Consider the following 13,684-nt stretch of genomic DNA (forward strand, 5'->3'; position numbering starts at 1 on the left):
ATGTATAATGTATAGTGTGTGTAATGTATAATGTGTGTAGTGTATAGTGTGTGTAATGTATAGTGTGTGTAATGTATGATGTATAATGTATAGTGCGTGTAATGTATAATGTATAGTGTGTGTAATGTATAATGTGTGTAATGTATAATGCATAGTGTGTGTAATGTATAATGTATGATGTATAATGTATAGTGAGTGTAATGTATAATGTATGATGTATAATGTATAGTGTGTGCAATGTATAATGTATGATGTATAATGTATAGTGTGTGTAATGTATGATGTATAATGTATAGTGCGTGTAATGTAAAATGTGTGTAATGTATAATGTATAGTGTGTGTAATGTATAATGTGTGTAATGTATAATGTATAGTGTGTGTAATGTATAATGTATGATGTATAATGTATAGTGTGTGTAATGTATAATGTATGATGTATAATGTATAGTGTGTGTAATGTATAGTGTGTGTAATGTATAGTGTGTGTAGTGTATAATGTGTGTAATGTATAGTGTGTGTAATGTGTAGTGTATAGTGTGTGTAGTGTATAGTGTGTGTAGTGTATAGTGTGTGTAGTGTATAGTGTGTGTAATGTATAGTGTGTGTAATGTATTGTGTGTGTAATGTATAATGTGTTTATTTTATAGTGTGTGTAATGTATAGTTTGTGTAATGTCTAGTGTGTGTAATGTATAGTGTGTGTAGTGTATAATGTGTGTAATGTATAGTGTGTGTAATGTGTAGTGTATAGTGTGTGTAATGTATAGTGTTTATAGTGTGTGTAATGTATAGTGTGTGTAATGTATAATGTGTGTAGTGTATAGTGTGTTTAATGTATAGTGTGTGTAATGTATAGTGTGTGTGATGTATAATGTGTGTAATGTGTAGTGTGTGTAATGTATACTGTGTGTAATGTATACTGTGTGTAATGTATAGTGTGTGTAATGTATAATGTGTGTAATGTATAATGTGTGTAATGTATAGTGTTTATAGTGTGTGTAATGTATAATGTGTGTAATGTACAGTGTGTGTAGTGTGTATAATGTGTGTAATGTATAATGTGTGTAATGTATGGTGTGTGTAATGTATAGTGTGTGTAATGTATAGTATGTGTAATGTATAATGTGTGTAATGTATAATGTGTGTAATGTATAGTGTGTGTAGTGTGTATAATGTGTGTAATGTATAATGTGTGTAATGTATAGTGTGTGTAATGTACAGTGTGTGTAGTGTGTATAATGTGTGTAATGTATAATGTGTGTAATGTATAGTGTGTAATGTATAGTGTATAGTTTGTGTAGTGTGTATAATGTGTGTAGTGTGTTTAATGTATAATGTGTGTAATGTATAGTGTATAGTGTGTGTAGTGTGTATAATGTGTGTGTATAGTGTGTGTAGTGTATAATGTGTGTATAGTAGAGTGTGTATAGTGTGTAATGTATAGTGTGTGTAATGTATAGTGTGTGTAATGTCTAATGTGTGTAATGTATAATGTGTGTAATGTATAGTGTGTGTAATGTATAGTGTGTATAGTGTGTAATGTATAATGTGTGTAATGTATAATGTGTGTAATGTATCATGTATATAGTGTGTATAGTGTGTAATGTATAGTGTGTGTAATGTCTAATGTGTGTAATGTATAGTGTGTGTAATGTATAGTGTGTGTAATGTATAGTGTGTGTAATGTAAAGTGTGTGTAATGTATAGTGCGTGCAGTGTATAGTGTGTGTAATGTATAGTGTGTGTAATGTAAAGTGTGTGTAATGTATAGTGCGTGCAGTGTATAATGTGTGTAATGTATAGTGTGTGTAATGTATAATGTGTGTAATGTATAGTGTGTGTAATGTATAGTGTGTGTAATGTATAGTGTGTGTAATGTATAATGTGTGTAATGTATAGTGTGTGTAATGTATAGTGTGTGTAATGTATAGTGTGTTTAATGTAAAGTGTGTGTAATGTAAAGTGTGTGTAATGTATAGTGTGTGCAATGTATAGTGTGTGTAATGTATAGTGTGTGTAATGTATAGTGTGTGTAATGTATAGTGTGTGTAGTGTATAATGTGTGTAATGTATAGTGTGTGTAATGTGTAGTGTATAGTGTGTGTAGTGTATAGTGTGTGTAATGTATAGTGTGTGTAATGTATTGTGTGTGTAATGTATAATGTGTTTAATTTATAGTGTGTGTAATGTATAGTTTGTGTAATGTCTAGTGTGTGTAATGTATAGTGTGTGTGTAGTGTATAATGTGTGTAATGTATAGTGTGTGTAATGTGTAGTGTATAGTGTGTGTAATGTATAGTGTTTATAGTGTGTGAAATGTATAGTGTGTGTAATGTATAATGTGTGTAGTGTATAGTGTGTTTAATGTATAGTGTGTGTAATGTATAGTGTGTGTGATGTATAATGTGTGTAATGTGTAGTGTGTGTAGTGTATAATGTGTGTAATGTGTAGTGTGTGTAATTTATACTGTGTGTAATGTATACTGTGTGTAATGTATAGTGTGTGTAATGTATAGTGTGTGTAATGTATAATGTGTGTAATGTATAATGTGTGTAATGTATAGTGTTTATAGTGTGTGTAATGTATAATGTGTGTAATGTATAATGTGTGTAATGTACAGTGTGTGTAGTGTGTATAATGTGTGTAATGTATAATGTGTGTAATGTATAGTGTGTGTAATGTATAGTGTGTGTAATGTATAGTATGTGTAATGTATAATGTGTGTAATGTATAATGTGTGTAATGTATAGTGTGTGTAGTGTGTATAATGTGTGTAATGTATAATGTGTGTAATGTATAGTGTGTGTAATGTACAGTGTGTGTAGTGTGTATAATGTGTGTAATGTATAATGTGTGTAATGTATAGTGTGTAATGTATAGTGTATAGTGTGTGTAGTGTGTATAATGTGTTTAGTGTGTTTAATGTATAATGTGTGTAATGTATAGTGTATAGTGTGTGTAGTGTGTATAATGTGTGTGTATAATGTGTGTAGTGTATAATGTGTGTAATGTATAGTGTGTGTAGTGTATAATGTGTGTAATGTATAATGTATAGTGTGTGTAGTGTGTATAATGTGTGTGTATAGTGTGTGTAGTGTATAATGTGTGTAATGTATAGTGTGTGTAGTGTATAATGTGTGTAATGTATAGTGTGTGTAATGTATAATGTATAGTGTGTGTAATGTATAGTGTGTGTAGTGTATAATGTGTGTAATGTATAGTGTGTGTAGTGTATAGTGTGTGTCGTGTATAGTGTGTGTAATGTATAGTGTGTGTAATGTATAGTGTGTATAGTGTGTGTAATGTATAGTGTGTGTAGTGTATAGTGTGTGTAATGTATAGTGTGTGTAATGTATAGTGTGTGTAGTGTATGATGTATAATGTATAGTGCGTGTAATGTAAAATGTGTGTAATGTATAATGTATAGTGTGTGTAATGTATAATGTGTGTAATGTATAATGTATAGTGTGTGTAATGTATAATGTATGATGTATAATGTATAGTGTGTGTAATGTATAATGTGTGTAGTGTATAGTGTGTGTAATGTATAGTGTGTGTAATGTATGATGTATAATGTATAGTGCGTGTAATGTATAATGTATAGTGTGTGTAATGTATAATGTGTGTAATGTATAATGCATAGTGTGTGTAATGTATAATGTATGATGTATAATGTATAGTGTGTGCAATGTATGATGTATAATGTATAGTGAGTGTAATGTATAATGTATGATGTATAATGTATAGTGTGTGCAATGTATAATGTATGATGTATAATGTATAGTGTGTGTAATGTATGATGTATAATGTATAGTGCGTGTAATGTAAAATGTGTGTAATGTATAATGTATAGTGTGTGTAATGTATAATGTGTGTAATGTATAATGTATAGTGTGTGTAATGTATAATGTATGATGTATAATGTATAGTGTGTGTAATGTATAATGTATGATGTATAATGTATAGTGTGTGTAATGTATAATGTATGATGTATAATGTATAGTGTGTGCAATGTATAATGTGTGTAATGTATAATGTATAGTGTGTGTAATGTATAATGTGTGTAATGTATAATGTGTATAATGTGTACAATGTGTGTAATGTATAATGTGTATAATGTGTGTAATGTGTGTAATGTATAGTGTGTGTAATGTATAGTGTGTGTAATGTATAATGTGTATAATGTATAGTGTGTGTAATGTATGGCGTGTGTAACGTATAATGTGTGTAATGTATACTGTGTGTAATGTATACTGTGTGTAATGTGTAGTGTGTGTAATGTATAGTGTGTGTAGTGTATAGTGTATGTGATGTATAGTGTGTATAGTTTGTAATGTACAGTGTGTTAGTGTATAATGTGTGTAATGTGTAGTGTGTGTAATGTATAGTGTGTGTAGTGTATAGTGTGTGTAATTTATACTGTGTGTAATTTATACTGTGCGTAATGTATAGTGTGTGTAATGTATAATTTGTGTAATGTATAGTGTTTATAGTGTGTGTAATGTATAATGTGTGTAATGTATAGTGTTTATAGTGTGTGTAATGTATAATGTGTGTAATGTATAGTGTGTATAATGTGTGTAATGTTTGTAATGTATAGTGTGTGTAATATATAATGTGTGTAATGTATAATGTGTGTAATGTATAATGTGTATAGTGTGTATAGTGTGTATAATGTGTGTAATGTATAGTGTGTGTAATATATAATATGTGTAATGTATAATGTGTGTAATGTAGAGTGTGATGTATAGTGTGTGTAATGTATAGTGTGTGTAATGTATAATGTGTGTAATGTATAATGTGTGTAATGTATAATGTGTGTAATGTATCATGTATATAGTGTGTATAGTGTGTAATGTATAGTGTGTGTAATGTCTAATGTGTGTAATGTATAGTGTGTGTAATGTATAGTGTGTGTAATGTATAGTGTGTGTAATGTATAGTGTGTGTAATGTATAGTGTGTGTAATGTAAAGTGTGTGTAATGTATAGTGTGTGCAGTGTATAATGTGTGTAATGTATAGTGTGTGTAATGTATAATGTGTGTAATGTATAGTGTGTGTAATGTATAGTGTGTGTAATGTATAGTGTGTGTAATGTATAGTGTGTGTAGTGTATAGTGTGTGTAATGTATAGTGTGTGTAATGTATAGTGTGTGTAGTGTATAATGTGTGTAATGTATAGTGTGTGTAATGTATAGTGTGTGTAGTGTATAATGTGTGTAGTGTATAATGTGTGTAATGTATAGTGTGTGTAATGTCTAATGTGTGTAATGTATAGTGTGTGTAATGTATAGTGTGTGTAATGTATAGTGTGTGTAGTGTATAATGTGTGTAATGTATAGTGTGTGTAATGTGTAGTGTATAGTGTGTGTAGTGTATAGTGTGTGTAATGTATAGTGTGTGTAATGTATTGTGTGTGTAATGTATAATGTGTTTAATTTATAGTGTATGTCATGTATAGTGTGTATAGTGTGTAATGTACAGTGTTTATAGTGTGTGTAATGTGTAGTGTGTTGTGTCTGTAGTGTGTAGTGTGTGTAATGGGACACAGTGAGCGATGTACAGGTTAGTGTGTGTATATATAGTCACCAGAGGACAGGAGTGGTCACAGACAGGTGGGACACACTGAGTGATGTGCAGGTTAGTGTGTGTGTCCTGCTGATGGGTGCAGATGCATTTCTCACAGCCCTCATCCCATTGGCTCCCCACACGGTAGACCACGCCTCCTACCACACACACCTAAAGGAACAGAGAAACATTAGAGAAGTAAACACATACACACACACACACACACACACACACACACACACACACACACACACACACACACACACACACACACACACACACACACACACCTGGTCAGGCAGGCAGGCGGTCTCGGTGCAGCCACAGTCATTGGTGGAGGAAGAGGTGATGAATCCAGGAGGACAGGAGTGGGTGGTGTTATGACAGTCACACACACACTGGTATGAATCACAGCACTGCGTCTGTTTAACGGACAGCCGGCGGTGGGTGGGACAAGCAGGTGGAACCTGGAGAGAACACTCCTCTTTCTTACAGGCTGAGAGAGAGAAAGAGAGAGAGAGAGAGAGAGAGAGACAGAGAGAGTTAAAAAGAGAGATTACCATCAGATTTCCCTCAGATTACACAGATCGACAAAGAATTCGAAAACAACCCCAATTTTGATAAACTCCCATATCTACTGGGTGAAATTCCACAGTGTGCCATCACAGCAGCAAGATTTGTAACCTGTTGCCACAAGAAAAGGGCAACCAGTGGAGAACAAACACCATTGTAAATATAACCCATATCCCTTGTGTACATTAAACATTTGTACATTGTTACAACACTGTATATAGAGATAATGTGACATTTGTAATGTCTTTATTGTTTTCAAAAATGTTTACTGTTTTGTATATTATCTACCACGTTAACACGTTAACACATGTTTCCCATGCCAATAAAGCCCATTGAATTGAATTGAATTGAGAGAGAGACAGAGATGAATGAGTCTTAGATACTCTTAGATAACTTTCTGGATACCACATTCACTCACAGTAAAGAAGGCATCAATCTAGCAGTAAAAAACTGGCAAACGGCAAAAGAGGCACACTTGTAATTGATAAAAAACAAAACAAAAAAGATCACAGATGACAACTGGTTTGATGCTGATTGTAAAATTATAAGGAAAAAACTTAGAATACTATCCAACCAAAAGCACAGAAACCCAAATAATGGTGAATTACGCTTTCGTTACTGTGAGAATTTAAAACTATATAAACGTACACTCAGAACCAAAAAAGCACCAGACAACAGCAAGCAACTTACACTAATTGAGGAGTCCATAAACACAAACAACTTCTGGCAAAATTTAAACAAGAGGAAAAAACCCAAAAAATCTAAACAAGAGGAATTAGCGATACAAAATGGTGACATATGGACAAGCCATTTTGAAACACTCAACAACACCGTTCACATTGACACAAACGCAGAACAACGCCAAATTCATGAGAAGTTGAATGGATTAGAAAAAGCTATAAAGGACAACCAAAATCCATTCTACTCCCCAATTACTGACCAGGAGCTCTATAAGAAACTTCAGGCTCTCAAATTTAAAAAAGCATGCGGACCAAATGGCATCCTAAAAGAGATGCTCAAACTCACTAGTGCAACATTTCAATTGACTAAATTAAAACAGTTATTTCCCTGACATTTGGAATCAAGGACTCATAACCCCAATCTTTAACGGAGACAAATTTGAGGGTAACAATTCCAGAGGCATTTGTGTGAACAGTAACCTTGGGAAGGTTTTCTGTAGTATTATAAATGTAAGAGTTCTACACTTCCTTAATAAGCACAATGTATTGAGTAAAAGCCCAATTGGATTTATACCAAAACATCGCACAACTGATCATATCTACACCCTACACACCCTGATAGAGAAACATGTCCACCAATATAATACCAAAATATACGCTTGCTTTATCGACTTCCAAAAAGCATTTGATTCTATTTGGCATGCAGGACTGTTCTACAAAGTTATTTAAAGTGGTGTAGGGGGTAAAACATATGACATAATTAAGTCAATGTATACTGGCAATACATGCAGCATTCAAATTGGCAAGAAAATAACATAAATTTTTAACAAGGGGCGGGGCCTTCGTCAGGATTGCAATCTGAGCCCTGCACTCTTCAATATTCTAGAAAAATCCTCAGTCCCTGGTGTTAGCCTCCACAATTCAGAAGTTCAATGCCTACTCTTCACAGATGACATACAGTATGCCTGCTTTCACCCACAGCACATGGCCTACAGCAGAGCCTGGACCTGCTAGAGCAGTACTGCCAGACCTGGGCCCTGGCAGCTGTCACGCCCTGGTCTTAGTATTTTGTGTTTTCTTTATTATTTTGGTCAGGCCAGGGTGTGACATGGGTTATTTATGTGGTGTGTTTTGTCTTGGGGTTTTTGTAGGTAATGAGATTGTAGTATAGTAGAGTTGTCTAGGTAAGTCTATGGTTGCCTAGAGTGGTTCTCAATCAGAGGCAGGTGTTTATCGTTGTCTCTGATTGGGAACCATATTTAGGCAGCCATATTCTTTGAGTGTTTCGTGGGTGATTGTTTCTGTCTCTGTGTTTGTTTGCACCAGATAGGGCTGTTTAGGTTTTTCACGTTATGTTTATTGTATTGTATCGTCTTTATTAAAGATGTATGAAGATAACCACGCTGCATTGTGGTGCTCCTCTCTTTCGACACAAGAAAACCTTAACAGCAGTAAAACCCAAAAAGACTAAAATAATGATTTTCCAGAGAAGATCCAGATCTCAGGGAATTAGACCAAAGTTCTCAATTGGTACAAAATATATAGAGTACTGCACACACTACAATTACTTAGGTTTAAAAATAAGCTCAACTGGACACATTAAAGAGGCATTGAATGAACTGAGAAAGTACGCAGGGCATTCTACGTCATTAAAAAACAAATAAAATTGAAATACCTATTAAAATTTGGCTAAAACTAATTGAAAATGTCATTGAACCAATTGTACTTTATGGCAGCGAGTTGTGGGGTCCACTTGCAAAATAAGATTTGATTATAAAAAACGTTTGCCATGTTTCTGTCGATATTATGGATATAATTTGGAATTTTTGTCTGCGTTGTCATGACCTAACTGGGAGTCTCGTGAGTGAAAACATCCGAAGATCATCAAAGGTAAACGATTCATTTGATTGCTTTTCTGATTTTCGTGACCAAGTTACCTGCCACTAGGGGTACATAATGTTTTGCAAGGAAATCGATAAACTTACACAAAAGCTTGTATTGTTTTCGCTGTAAAGCATCATTTCTAAATCTGAGACGACAGGGTGATTAACAAAAGGCTAAGCTGTGTTTCGCTATATTTTACTTGTGATTTCATGAATATGAATATTTTCTAGTAAGATTATTTGACCGTTGCGCTATGCTATTTAGCTTAGTTGATGACAATTATCCCGGATCCGGGATGGGTGGTTCCAAGAAATTTGTGGAGTGGTTGAAAAATTAGTTTTAATAACTGTGTAAACTTCCGACTTCAACTGTGTGTGTGTGTGTATGTGTATATATATATATATATATATATATATATATATGGGAGGCAGGCATATACATTTCACTGAGCTGTGTAAAGACAGACAATTAAGGGTGAGACAATTAATTGTAATTTATCTTACTGTTCTTTTGGTGTTTTTAGGTTCACTATCCTTCTGACCCTATGCAGCCAGGTCCCATCTACTTTTTAACTCCTCGCAAGTGTGGCTTGTTTGATGTCTGCTGTGAAGGAATACCACAACAAGTCAACTACTTGATTGATGAAGGCATATCACCCAGCAAAGACAGCAGTTCAGTCATCAACTACATGCACCATTTCTTCACCAACTACGGAGTTGAGAAACACGTGTGGACGTGATTTGTGATAACTGCAGTGACCAAAACAAGAGCAAGTTTGTGCTCTGGTATTGTGCCTGGCTGACCATGCACAAGCTCCACCACAGTCTGGACCTTCACTTCCTGATCACAGTTCACACAAAGTTTGCTTCGGCCTCATCAAGCAGCGCTTCAGAAAGACCAGAGTGAACCCTTTGTCTGAGATTGCTGGTATTGTGAAGGACAGCACTGTGACAGGGGTCAACACCCCACAGCTGGTTGGACTGGAGGATTTATTTTATTTTACCTTTATTTAACTAGGCAAGTCAGTTAAGAATAAATTATTGTTTTCAATGACAGCCTAGGAACAGTGGGTTAACTGCCTTGCTGAGGCGCAGAACGACTGATTTTTACCTTGTCAACTTGTCAACTCAGGGTTAGCAGCGGAGGATTTTTACCTTGTCAACTCAGGGATTTAATCTGGCAAACTTTCAATTACTGGTCCAATGCTCTAACCACTAGGCTACCTGCCGCCCCAGGATGATACGGTGCTGGGGGAAAGCTATGGCTGGCATTAACACCTGACTCCGTACTTCAGGCCCACTGCCACAGATCAAGCAGTACCAGCACTTCAGGTGGATATCATTTTCATTGCATTGTATGAGGTTCTTGTTCTTATATAAACTTGGGAGGTGAATTGATGTGCCAGGTTGTAGTGTATTCTGAATTTGTTGTTGATGTTATTCCCTGTTTTACAGCTTCGATGCTGATGTTGTTGTCACCACAGAGCGTTCTGACTCAGTCGGGACCAGGTTTCAGCTGCTGCGCAATGCTGACATCCTTCCTCCCATAGATGGTCTGCCTGTACAAGCATTACCTGGACTGGACACAGCTCAACAAACTCATCTTTTTGAGGGAGTTTTGCGATAAAAAGGCTATGGACATCACATGCCCTGCACCAAAGTCAAGGGCAGGACAGAAACAAGCTCCCTAGATTCCCTTGTTCATGATTGGTTCGGATGGACCAGTCATCAGCACTATCTGCAGTGCCTCGATTCAAATGACTCTCTGCTAACACACACGCCATGCATTGCTGCTACTATTTTTTATATCCTGCTGCTCAGCCACTTTAACCCTGATTGTATGCATATACAGTGCCTTGCAAAAGTATTCGGCCCCCTTGAACTTTGCGACCTTTTGCCACATTTCAGGCTTCAAACATAAAGATATAAAACTGTATTTTTTTGTGAAGAATCAACAACAAGTGGGACACAATCATGAAGTGGAACGACATTTATTGGATATTTCAAACTTTTTTAACAAATCAAAAACTGAAAAATTGGGCGTGCAAAATTATTCAGCCCCTTAAGTTAATACTTTGTAGCGCCACCTTTTGCTGCGATTACAGCTGTAAGTCGCTTGGGGTATGTCTCTATCATCTATTGCACTTCGTGAGACTGAAATTTTTTCCCATTCCTCCTTGCAAAACAGCTCGATCTCAGTGAGGTTGGATGGAGAGCATTTGTGAACAGCAGTTTTCAGTTCTTTCCACAGATTCTCGATTGGATTCAGGTCTGGACTTTGACTTGGCCATTCTAACACCTGGATATGTTTATTTTTGAACCATTCCATTGTAGATTTTGCTTTATGTTTTGGATCATTGTCTTGTTGGAAGACAAATCTCCGTCCCAGTCTCAGGTCTTTTGCAGACTCCATCAGGTTTTCTTCCAGAATGGTCCTGTATTTGGCTCCATCCATCTTCCCATCAATTTTAACCATCTTCCCTGTCCCTGCTGAAGAAAAGCAGGCCCAAACCATGATGCTGCCACCACCATGTTTGACAGTGGGGATGGTGTGTTCAGCTGTGTTGCTTTTAAGCCAAACATAACGTTTTGCATTGTTGCCAAAAAGTTCAATTTTGGTTTCATCTGACCAGAGCACCTTCTTCCACATGTTTGGTGTGTCTCCCAGGTGGCTTGTGGCAAACTTTAAACAACACTTTTTATGGATATCTTTAAGAAATGGCTTTCTTCTTGCCACTCTTCCATAAAGGCCAGATTTGTGCAATATACGACTGATTGTTGTCCTATGGACAGAGTCTCCCACCTCAGCTGTAGATCTCTGCAGTTCATCCAGAGTGATCATGGGCCTCTTGGCTGCATCTCTGATCAGTCTTCTCCTTGTATGAGCTGAAAGTTTAGAGGGACGGCCAGGTCTTGGTAGATTTGCAGTGGTCTGATACTCCTTCCATTTCAATATTATCGCTTGCACAGTGCTCCTTGGGATGTTTAAAGCTTGGGAAATCTTTTTGTATCCAAATCCGGCTTTAAACTTCTTCACAACAGTATCTCGGACCTGCCTGGTGTGTTCCTTGTTCTTCATGATGCTCTCTGCGCTTTTGACGGACCTCTGAGACTATCACAGTGCAGGTGCATTTATACGGAGACTTGATTACACACAGGTGAATTGTATTTATCATCATTAGTCATTTAGGTCAACATTGGATCATTCAGAGATCCTCACTGAACTTCTGGAGAGAGTTTGCTGCATTGAAAGTAAAGGGGCTGAATAATTTTGCACGCCCAATTTTTCAGTTTTTGATTTGTTAAAAAAGTTTGAAATATCCAATAAATGTCGTTCCACTTCATGATTGTGTCGCACTTGTTGTTGATTCTTCACAAAAAAATACAGTTTTATATCTTTATGTTTGAAGCCTGAAATGTGGCAAAAGGTCGCAAAGTTCAAGGAGGCCGAATACTTTCGCAAGGCACTGTAACTACATCGTCTATCACTGATATTGCTATTGTTCTTGTACATACTGTATATTATTTTATATATATTGACACTATCTATTTCTGATATTGCTACTATGCAAGTAATCATTTGGCTGTGCCGTTTACACCTTCTGTAGAGACCATCCACTTAGCAAGACATAGCAAAATATTGATATATAAACTTTATATTGATATGTGACATACCACAACAATATCATGTGACTATATCAAGTGTCCACCACATAAATATATGGTGCATGCATCTGTTTATGTACTATACATGTGCACCTCCCTAAGGTTTCAACTCAGGTTGCATGACCTAAACTTCTGTATGGAATACTGTGTGATAAGTGTATGTGTAACAGTATATAAAGTATGGTAATGTACTGGTGTGATGGCATTTGGACAGTGGTGTAAAGTACTACTTAAGTATTTCTGGGGGTCTATGTACATTACTTTACTATTTATATTTATGGCAACTTTTACTTATACTTCACTACATCCTGAAAGAAAATTATTTATTTTTTACTCCATACACTTTCCCTGACACCCAAAAGTACTTGTTACATTTTGACAAGAAAATTGTCCAATTCACACACTTATCAAGAGAACGTCTCCAGTCATCCCTACTGCATTTCATCTGGCAGACTCACTAAACACAAATGCTTTGTTTGTAAATTATGTCTGAGTGTTGGAGTGTGGCCCTGGCTATCTGTCAATAAAAAATTAAAACATACAATTGAGCCATCTGGTTTAATATAAGGAATTTGAAATTATTATAACTTTCACTTTTGATACTTAAGTACATTTTAGCAATTCCATTTACTTTTGATACCTAAGTATTTTTAAAACCAAACACTTTAGGACTTACTCAACTAGTATTTTACTGGGTGACCTTTACTTTTACTTCAGTCATTTTCAATTAAGGTATCTTTACATATAATGACAATTTAGTACTTTTCCACCACTGGATGTGGCCGGGGGTTTTAGCATTTCTTTCACGTGACCCATCAATTTAGACAAGTGTGTCTGTGTAAGAGTCATCTAATATTTATAACATATTTATATCTGGACACTCAGTTTACCTGGAATTGTTCCTTATTGTAGGCTACTACCACTTTTAGTCTTCATCTTTACTACACTACTCACTGTTTAGCACATGACCTCACATGTGAATCCTTAAACAGATGGGTGGGGCTGGTTTAAGAGGGTGTGAACAATGCTGAATGGGTGGGGCTGGTTTAAGAGGATGTGAACAATGCTGAATGGGTGTAGACAAAGGAGAGCTCCCAGGAGGTACCAAAAAATTCAAGGCCCTTTTCTCAAAAGTTAGTTAACAAGTTTATCAACTTTCAAAGCAAAATTACTTTCCCATTGTTCTTCAAAAATGCAGTGTATGATATATCATTTGTAGCTCTAAGTCTCTACTTTTTAACAATGTAAAAAAATATATGTATATTTTTTTTAATACTTCAAAACCTAATGGTAGGTCCTGGAAGTCACAAAAA

General features: G+C 35.6%; 2 protein-coding genes across 2 annotated transcripts in view; one reads left to right on the plus strand and one right to left on the minus strand.

The window, feature by feature from the left end:
* Positions 1-13,684, plus strand: part of LOC139376666 (mitochondrial glutamate carrier 1-like) — a 273,532-nt gene that overhangs the window by 181,696 nt on the left and 78,152 nt on the right. The gene's annotated exons all lie outside the window — the stretch shown is intronic.
* Positions 1-13,684, minus strand: part of LOC139376660 (von Willebrand factor) — a 228,581-nt gene that overhangs the window by 47,506 nt on the left and 167,391 nt on the right. The window contains exons 44-45 of the mRNA XM_071119496.1: positions 5,860-6,065; positions 5,591-5,740 (exon numbers count right to left, since the gene is read on the minus strand). Of these exons, the coding sequence (XP_070975597.1) occupies positions 5,591-5,740; positions 5,860-6,065 (356 nt within the window). The remainder of the gene's footprint in view (positions 1-5,590; positions 5,741-5,859; positions 6,066-13,684) is intronic.

This window comes from Oncorhynchus clarkii, chromosome 2 (genome assembly GCF_045791955.1).
Source record: "Oncorhynchus clarkii lewisi isolate Uvic-CL-2024 chromosome 2, UVic_Ocla_1.0, whole genome shotgun sequence".
Lineage (NCBI taxonomy): Eukaryota > Metazoa > Chordata > Actinopteri > Salmoniformes > Salmonidae > Oncorhynchus > Oncorhynchus clarkii.